Source organism: Protobothrops mucrosquamatus, unplaced genomic scaffold, assembly GCF_001527695.2.
Source record: "Protobothrops mucrosquamatus isolate PMUCROS unplaced genomic scaffold, P.Mucros_1.0 scaffold3411, whole genome shotgun sequence".
Classification (NCBI taxonomy): domain Eukaryota; kingdom Metazoa; phylum Chordata; class Lepidosauria; order Squamata; family Viperidae; genus Protobothrops; species Protobothrops mucrosquamatus.
In genome coordinates, this window is record NW_015389392.1 from 43,590 (window position 1) to 53,474 (window position 9,885).

Sequence of the window (9,885 nt, forward strand, 5' to 3'; positions counted from 1 at the left end):
TCCTTCCTTCTCATTAGGTGGCCAAAGTACTTGAGTTTCAACTTCAGGATCTGGCCTTCTAAAGAGCAGTCAGGGTTGATCTCCTCTAGGACTGACCGGTTGGATCGCCTTGCAGTCCAGGGGACTCGCAGGAGTCTTCTCCAGCACCAGAGTTCAAAGGCCTCCATTCTTTGGCGCTCAGCCTTTCTTATGGTCCAACATTCACAGCCATACATTGCCACTGGGAAAACCATGGCCTTGACTATACGCACTTTTGTTGGTCATAAGTCCCCTTTTTTCAGTGCCATTGTGTCTTTGAACGGTCACTAAACAAACTGTTGTAAATCGAGGGTTACCTGTGTTTTGTTCCTTATGGTGTTACCGCTAATCATTTGGCTTTTATTGCATTTTGTTTGATTAAAAAAAAAACCAAATTATGCAAGAGTTATAAAGCCACAAGAGGGCAGGGTGTTGTACAAATTGGGTGGCTGCTAAATCCCTGGGCCTCTTAAATATGTAGATAATGCAGGAATTTGGAGAAGACAGTGGATAATCATGAATAAAGCAGGAAGTGAAGTAGGAACAAGGATAGAGCTGTTTAATCTGCAATGAAATTACTATTCATCCTTGGATAAATTATGAAGCCAGTTAGATTTTTTTCTTTTTTAATGTTTTCATAGTAATACAGACATGCTCTTGGTGGAATTCTTCATCCTTCCCCCCCCTTCCTGCCGCGGTTATTTTTATTAAAAAATTCTTCTAGTCTTTCCTTGTTCGGTTTACCGTAAAGGCCAGAATGGATGGAAAAAAGAAAAAATTGCTCTCCATAAATAGCATGGAGCTAGCAGTGGGTCATACTTGAAGAATGTAGCTTCTGCAATACCCAAAGAAATCCCATGGGAGAAAATGATTCCCACGGGAGAAGGGAAGGCAGTAATAATTGCAAGCAGTTTGTAGCCGGTTGTGTGTTTTGGCCACACGCCTCCAGATTAGTGGCTAGTTAAAACATACCTGGAATACCAAATAGCCTGTCGCAGCATCGTGGGAATGTCTTCCCCGTTATTTGCTGGTTTTCTGAATGGAAGTTCTTGGGATGTGCGTGTGAAATTTAAATTTACCGACAAAGAATTCATTTTAAGATTAATTCAGTTAAATAATTAAGACTGCATTCTAACCACTGTGCCTCAAGGTTGACTCAGCCTTTCATCCTTCCAAGGTCGCTAAAATGAGGATCCAGATTGTTGGGGGCAATAAGCTGACTCTGTAAACTGCTTAGAGAGGGCTGTAAAGGACTGTGAAGCGGTATATAAGTCTACATGCTATTGCTCTACCTTCCTTCCTTCCTTCCTTCCTTCCTTCCTTCCTTCCTTCCTTCCTTCCTTCCTTCCTTCCTTCCTTCCTTCCTTCCTTCCTTCACACGGGTTAGAATGTAGTATTGCAGGCTAGTTCACTGCCAGCAGTTCGATCCTGACCGACTCAGGGTTGACTCAGCCTTCCATCCTTCTGAGGTCGGTAAAATGAGGACCCAGATTGTTAGGGGCAAGAGGCTGACTCTGTATACTGCTTAGAGAGGGCTGTAAAGCACTGCGAAGTGGTATAGAAGTCTAAGTGCTAATGCTCTACCTTCCTTCCTTCCTTCCTTCCTTTCCTCTCTCCCTCCCTCCCTCCCTCCCTCCCTCCCTTCCTTCCTTCCTTCCTTCCTTCCATAGTGCACAGTGGTTAGAATGCAGTATTGTAAGTAAGAGAAGTAATGTAAATAATTATTAATAAACGTAAGAGATATAGGACATAATAATAATAATGATGATAAAGTTGGAAGGGACCTTGGAGGTCATCTAGTCCAACCCCCTGCTCAGGCAGGAAACCCTATACCATTTCGGACAAATACCATTTCGGACATAGTATTGTTAAGGAAAAAGGAAAATGTATTGTGTATTGTGTATTTTGTCTGTTTGAAAAATAATATATATATATATAAAAAGAAAAAAGTGGAGGGTGCACGTGCCCGCCGCTCGCACCAGTGGAGCTGTGTGCTCGTGCATGTGTGCCTGCCACTCACGCCCCCCCACGCATGCCCGTCCAGGCCTCCAAGATGGAAAAGTTGGGGACCACTGCTGTGAGGCACTACAAAGCGGTATATAAGTCTTAAGTGCTGTTGCTGTTTGTTGAATAAGTGGGCCCTGCTTGCAATGGGTCTTTTGTCATAAAAATAAGGTTCCTGGTTGTGCCGTTAGGCAGGTCACCTCAAGAGGCATCCTCGGTAAGGTAGCTAAAATTCAAGGGGTGGGTTTAACTGGGCTCACTGCATTTTCCCTCTTTTTCTCTCCCCCTCTCCCCATCCAGTTGCGTCGTATGCAGGAGATGATCGCCCACATGCAAGCCCAGATGAGGATCAAACCTGTGGACGAGTAACGAGGAGGTCTCCTAAATCTTTGACGGTAAGTATGGCTTTTACATTCTCGAGCTTCCCAAATACACAAAGGCTTATTTTATTTTATTTTATTTGGAGTTGATGCAGAGATGAAAGAGAGATCAGCTTCCCATCCCTCGAAGTATTGAGAGCAACAGCAGTCAGCAAGGGAGGCTGAGGGTGGCCTAACAATACCCTGTTGCAGGGGTCCCCAATCCCCGGTCCATGGACCAGTACCGGTCCGCGGCATGCCAGCAGTCGGTCCGCACACACAAGCAAAGCCAAAACACCCAACTTCCATATTCAGTGAAATTCTGTAGATCTCCTTTGCTGGTAAGAAGGAATCTTACCTTTGCTGGCAAGAAGGAATCCAGCCTGAAGATTGGTGTTTTTTTCTTTAAAAGGTGGAAATGAAAAAATATAGGCTTGTAAGATGTTAGATGCTCTTTAAATGGTCAGTTTTGAGCACCGGCTGTGCTTTGCTGACCTGTTAAAATGTAAAACCTCAAGCCCTGTGGCTTGTGTTCCACCATCGGGCTTTGTAACAGTTTCCACATTGAAGGAAGTTTATTTATTTTTCCTTCCTTGCTTTCTGCTTTCCTTGTTTGAAGTAAATACGGACCCAAAATGTTTCTGTGGTTGAGAGAATGTAACATTGATGTAAAAGCACCACTTCCCACCACTTCAAAAAGTACTGTAATTGTCGAAGTAGAAGGCTTAGATTGTCTTCCAATGATTCTAGTTCATTCAAAGGATTAGTCCCATTTTTTTTTTAATGATCCTGTAATTTGCAAAATAATTCAGGAGCAGAAGAACAGGATTCCCTGGAACTAGTCACTGGGTTTATACATTTCTCTTAACCGTGTTGCATTTTAACATAGTTTGCTGACTTAGCCTCAGTGCCAAGCCATATATTATACACACCACAATCGTCATTGTCATGTCTTTTTTTTTCATTACAATCAAAATATAAATCACGAATAAAAATAAAGATAGCAGAGAAAGGAGAAAGGGAAAGGAGAAAGAAAGAGAGAGAGAGAGAGAAAGAAAGAAAGGAAAGAAGAAAAAGAAAAAGAGAGAAAGAGAAAGAAGGAAAGATAAAGAGAGAGAGGAAGGAAGGAAGGAAGAAAAAAAAAGAGAAAAAAGAAAGAGAAAGAAAGAAAGAAAGAAAGAAAGAAAGAAAGAAAGAAAGAAAGAAAGAAAGAAAGGGAGGAGAAGTATAGGATAAAGAGAAGAAGAAAAAGGGCATTGACTTCTACATTTTTTCAGCGCAGTAGAATAAAAAATAAAATTACAGCCTCAACTTTTTACTTTTACATACTTGGTAAATCCTAGCTTTTCTGTAACCACAAATTCATCTAATCAGCAAATGCCAGAGTCAAGATTTCATTTTTTTCCCTCCCTCGAGCACAAAGTCTAGAAGTGGTTTCCAAGGAGAAACCAAACTAAATATATCCTGAAATAGCCATTGTTTATGTCCAAAAATGATAGGTGAATTTGACATCAACAAGCCAGGATGGAGAAGACTTTCGGCTTTCGACTGGGAGACTGTTGGCTTCAACCAACATGGGCACAGTTGGGTTTTTTTCCTCCCCACCCCCTGGGAGAATAGAAAATTAAAAAATTAAAATTTGGGAACGCAAGCTCCTCCCACTTATAGCTCCACCCAGGAAGCTGCTGGCGATTGGCTGGCAGTCTATTTCAAACCGATGATGGGCGGAAGCATTCCGAAGAAGCCATTTAACCTTCCTTTGCTTCCTGAAGTGGCCTGTTTTCTAACAGAAAGAAACTTCTTTTCCAAAGCAAACTTTTAGAAATTGACTTCCCAGTCTAGACACATCAACGCGCCAAAATTCTGTGGGATCCACATTTTTTGAAAATGAGATATCCCGGTACACATGGTCTGGTTTTTTATTTTTCCCGGCTTGGCTGCTCCTGCAAAAAAAAAAAAAATAAGGAAGAAAAATTAAGTCGTAGAGTTGCTTCTTTCAAACTTCAAAACTGGAGCGATCGGAATGGAAACTTTTCCTGGGACAGGAAGTGTCATAACTAAACTTGGCTTGAGTCACAGTCTAAGGGGGCGGCCAAACTTTCCCGCCTGGTTGCAGCCAAGAGGGGTATTTGTCTGCTGCTGGGAGAACGAGGGAATAGCCCAATTTTGTTGGCTACAAAAGCTGAAATATTAGGAATGGAGGTTTTAAAAAAAAAAAGCAGGAGGTTTCAATCTGCAACTGAATTTACCGCATCGATTTCCTGCTTTCGATTCCAGAACGACGTCTTATTTTATTGCAAAGCTACATGGCCGAATCTTGCCAGTTTGAATAGGCAGGGGGTCCTCAACGTACGACCGCAACTGGGCCCAAAATTTCTCTTGCTAAGCGAGGCGGTGGTTCCGTTCAATTTGGCCCCGTTTTAAGACCTTTCTTGCCACAGTCATTGAGCGGAACACTGCAGTCGATTAGTTAGTAACAACGGTCGTAAAGCAAATCCGGCTTCCCCCGTTGACTTTGTCAGAAGGTCGCCAAAGGGGATCGCGTGATCTCCGGGGACGCTGCATCCGTCGTAAATACGAATCAGTTGCCAAGCCTCTGGGTTTTGATCATGTGACCCTGGGGGAGGCTGCAGTGGCCTTATGAAAAATGGCCATGTCACTTTTTTCCCCAGTGCTGTTGTAACTTGGAAAGGTCACTAAGCGAACGGTTGCAAGTCGAGGACTGCCTGTGCATAAGAGAGGGGGAGGGGACGTAGGAGAAATGTTGAACTCTTTGATCCCTCCCAGGGAAGATTCGGAGAACGGGGTGGGTAACAGGTCGACACCCCATTCGCCAGGGAATAGACTGGCAAGGGAACCGTCACAGAGAAACAGGTCAGAGGGTTCCAGAAAGGGTGTATGGCAATATCGGGGGAGCATATGTCGAACTCTTTCTAGGGAGGGTCCCTTGTTGAGTCTCTTGCCCCACCCATTGTCCAGCTGTGGGGTAAGCGGACCCTTATCTGACTGCTGGCAGCCTCTCTTCTGCCCTTTTCTGCCCCGTCTTCCAGGGTCTTCCCACATATTATTATAGCCCCCTCCTATACACCTTGAGAAACTAGGGAGGGTCCCTTGTTGAGTCTCTTTCTCCACCCATTATGAAGCCCAGGCTATGCTGTCCATCATCTAATCATTCCCTAGGCAGCATCTCATCTCCCCAACTTTTTCCCACATACCATTACAGCTCTCTCCTTTACATCCCAAGAAATTAGGGAGGGTCCCTTCCAAGTCTCTTTCCCCACCCATTAGGTAGCCGTGGGCTAGGCAGTCTCTTATCTGACAGGTCTCTTGTCTGCCTGGCCCAGTTTTGCAAGGTCAGTTCCCACATGCCATTACATAGCCTTGGAAGTTCTGGAAGGAATTAAATGGGAGGAGGTATATTAATGAGGCTGCCCTGGGCTGCTGGAAGAAGAACAAGCCAGAAACAGCAACAACACGGAAACTTCTTTATGCCTAATTTGTCTTTGAGAGCAGATTTCGGTCACGTTCTTCCCCCACCCTTTTGCTTAAGACTGCAAAAACCTGACCCAGGTTTATCTCACGGTGGTTCATAGCTTCTGAATCCGCCAGTGCTGCAGAAATAGCTCCTAAATGATGGGATGTCATTTTTGTTTTTGTTTTTTCTGGAAAGAGGAACGCATCCCATAAATCCTGATTTTTTTTTCTTCCTCCCCCTGGGTGTGTGTGTGTGTGTGGAAACTGCAAAAAAGGAAAAGAGAATTTAAAGGAGACGCTTTTAACTTTCCTTCATCTTCGGTTTGTGGCAGATAACATCTGGAGTGGGCTCTGAGCAGAAGCAATCGTTGAAATCCCACTAGACTAGATGCTAATAACTCATTTATTTCGCTTGGGATTAATCACAGGAGAGCATTTAAAACGAGAAAAAGGAGATGACAAACATTTACATGATTTTCTCTGTTATCTCAAGTTGCTTTTGCTAATGCCCGGCCTGGTTCCTGCCAAGCAGAGTTTTTGCAAAAGGTTGAAAAATAACCCTCAGCGCCTTGCGATAACCAATATGTGGGGTTTTAGAAGACAAATAGGTCTGGCATCGCCATAGCAACCAGACTTGAGTCATGGTCCAATGCCAAAGGGAGGTGATGGGGGACATCATCTAGGGAGAACATTGCAGAACACACACACACACACACACACCAGGTCTTTCAGGTTGGAATGTGAAACTTAGCCAGAAGTTTAGACCTTCTTTGGAGTAACCATCATGTTGGAAGTTTCCAGTAGCTATGGTCAATGGAGGTTTAGTGAACTGCCCTATAGTTTGAGTAGATCCTGTCTCCTGGTGAATCATATTGGCTTGTCACTTTCTCTGTATGAGCTGAGCTGAGATCCCTTCCCTTTTCTCCTCTTTTCCTATTCTCTTTTCCTTTCCTTTCTCTATTTCCTTTTCCCCTTCCCATTCTTCTTTTCCTTTCCTTTCTCTATTTCACTTCCCTTCCTTTCCTCTCTATTTCCTTTTCTTTCCATTTTCCTTTCCTTTCCCTATTTCTCTTCCTCTCCTCTCCTCTCTTTCCTTTCCGTTTCCTCTCCTCTTTCCTTTCCTTTCTCTATTTCCCTTCCTCCCTTTCCTTTCCATTTTCCTATCCCTATTTCCTTTCCTTTCCCTATTTCCTCTCCTCTCCTCTTTCCTTTCTCTTCCTTTCTCCTTTCTGTTCCCCTCTCCCCTCCCCTCCCCTCTCCTAACTCCGATCCAAAGCAGAGAAGATCATTCAGCTGAACTAGACCCAAGATTATTTTTTTCTAGAATTTTTTCTTCTTCTTCACTGCATCACCCTTTTCGCGGTGATAGCCACATTCCCGCTCTGCACGCAGGACCAATAGATCTTGTGGAACCAGTCTACACAACACTGCTGAATTCTTAATAGATCTGCTGTGTATAAATCTGACTGTGAACTATGAGAGCATAAGCCACAATGGTTTTGTCAGTTCACAGGGTATCCCACGACTCCCGTATTTACTTCTTTGGACTTCCTGTCTCCATTCAAGCATTCCTCTCCTTGCCTTCGCTCAGCCACTTCCAGCTTTTCTGATCTGGCTGGAAACTCCAAAATTACGCCCTTTATGAACGGACATTGGCAAAACAAAAAACAAAAAAACACACACACACACACCACAATAGCTGTCTCTCTTTTCCTGCTCTCGGTTGAACCGGCTTTGCGTAGGTGCCCTCGAGGCAGCCAAAACTATCCCAGCTTAAAATCCCTGCCATGTGCTAGAGCAGCGCTTCATTTAAAAGCACAGGCACTATTATTATGCAAAAAGGGGATTGATTTTGCAACAAAAGTCTTCATTTCCAGCACAGCAAAAAAAATAATTTTAAAAAAGGAGCTACACACCACAGGGAAGCCCTCGACTTACGAGCACAATTGAGCCCAAAATTTCTGCCACTGAGTGAGTTTTGCCCCATTTTACGACCTTTCTCACCACCGTTGTTAAACGAATCGCTGCATTGTTTTAAGTTAGTAACCCGGTTATTAAGGGAAGCTGCCTTGACTTTGCTGGTCTGAAGGTCCCAAAAGGGGATCATGTCACACACACACACACACCGGGACACTGCAACCGCCATAAGTACGTGCCAATTGCCAAGCACTTGAATTGTGATCACGTGACCGTGGGGAATGCTGCAACGGTTGCGTGTGCGAAAACCGGTCACAAGTCGCTTTTTTCCAGTGTCGTTGTTACTTCGGTCACTAAACGGACGGTTATAAGTCAAGGACACCAGCCATTCTTCTAAACTCTTGCCTTGTGCTCTTCCTTACAGTGGGGATGCGATGGTCTTAAGAAAAAAGGGGCCATGAATTCAAATTGAATTTCAGTGATGACACTAATGGATTTGAGAGGTTCACGCTTGGATACCGGACCAGGATATGACCCCGTGCAGCTAAAAAACCTTGAATTTCCTATTGGGGAAAAAAAAACACCTGTCCATGGATATGTATAACGTTGCTTCTATCTTCTTTCACGTCTTGCTATGCATGAATGCATTGTTTAAAATCCCCCCCCCCCAGTTAACATGCCACGTCATATCTGCTAAGCTTTAGAAGCAGGAATTATTCCTTTTTTTTTTTCTCTTCCGCCCAGGTGGCTCTTGATACGTTTCTATCTTTTTTTAATTTCTTTCTTCATTAAGCCAATTTCTGAATCTGTACTATAAGCCCTGCCGGAAGTATATTTTCAGTTAGTCTTGCCCAATTCTTCTGAACTTTGTAAGTTGTATATACATTTATTTGCAGCCATCGGTGAGTTTATAGCATTCTTCTCTCCGCTTTTTAAAAAAATGTTTGTCGGTCACAAGGGGATCAAATTCTTCCTTTCTGGTGCTCCCTTTTAAAAAAAAAAAATACGGTACAGAACAGAAAAACTATACCTCGTCAGTGATGTGAAAAATTTGGAGAATTTCACCCACAATGCCTTAAAAACTATGGGTAGAACACGACATGCCGTCTTTTTTCTAAAAGAAATTTCTAAATTTCTTTCTAAAAAAAAAAATCGCTCGTGGATTTTTTGGGTATTAGATTCTCACTGTGTTTTCTATCAAATTTAAGGCTCTGTTCGGTTGAGAGAACAATGATATAAATCCTCAAAAGGTTTTTGTAGGCATCGTGACACTAATTTTCTGGACCGTTTTTATAATAAATGGAATCCACCTGTGAAAACTCTGGGTTTTCCTGTCTGTTTTTTGGGGGGGCGAGAAAACTTGTGGACGAAATCTCTAGAGCTTTAAACAACGGTGGGAAAGGTAAGTAGGTGGAAGTGTCCTTTCCTGAAAACTTTGGAATTTTGGAAAAGAAATCAAACAGGGCTGGGATAGGCCAGGCAGGGATCCAAGCAGTCCTCAACTTAAGAGCACAATTGGGACCAGCGTAACAGAGTTGGAGGGACCTTGGAGGTCATCTAGTCCAACCCCCTGCTCAAGTAGGAGAGACGCTACTCCGTTCCAGACAAGTGGGTTGTCCAATCTCTTCTCAAAAGCCTCCAGTGATAAAGCAACATCCCACAATCGGATCTTCCATCGCTACGCGAGGCCCTGTCAGAACGTTATTCAGTTTGACTTGCCAGAGTTGATGCAGAAAAAGTCATAAAAATCAGATGGGGGATCACGACTTGCCACCAAAATTATGGTCGTTAATTTGAGGACTACTGGATCTTTTATGACCAACTGGGCACATCTGGACCACCGGGAGCGCATGGATGCTCTTAGCAAATCGATGTGCGAGTGGCTTGTTGGGATGTTACGGTGATGGACGGAGCAAACCGTCCAATATTCATTTTTGAGCTGTAAAACAATAAAGGTACATGTCTTTATTCGGTGCCTTTCTTAAAACCTGGGACCCAGATAAAAAGACCTCCTACTTACAAATCAATTCAGTAAATTCCCTTACACCCAATGTATTAATGCTCAAACATTCAGCTCAATCAGGCTATTTAAATAAATGCCCAAGGATAGGCT

At 43.4% G+C, this 9,885-nt stretch overlaps 1 protein-coding gene across 2 annotated transcripts in view; it reads left to right on the plus strand.

Annotated features, from left to right (window-relative positions):
- The window catches only part of LOC107297609 (septin-2), a 34,491-nt gene extending 25,398 nt beyond the window's left edge, over positions 1-9,093 (plus strand). For both annotated transcript variants that reach the window (XM_015826973.2, XM_015826972.2), the window contains 2 exons: positions 2,323-2,417; positions 8,197-9,093. In XM_015826973.2, the coding sequence (XP_015682459.1) occupies positions 2,323-2,391 (69 nt within the window). In that variant the 3' untranslated portion in view covers positions 2,392-2,417; positions 8,197-9,093. The remainder of the gene's footprint in view (positions 1-2,322; positions 2,418-8,196) is intronic.
- Positions 9,094-9,885: the final 792 nt, after the last annotated feature.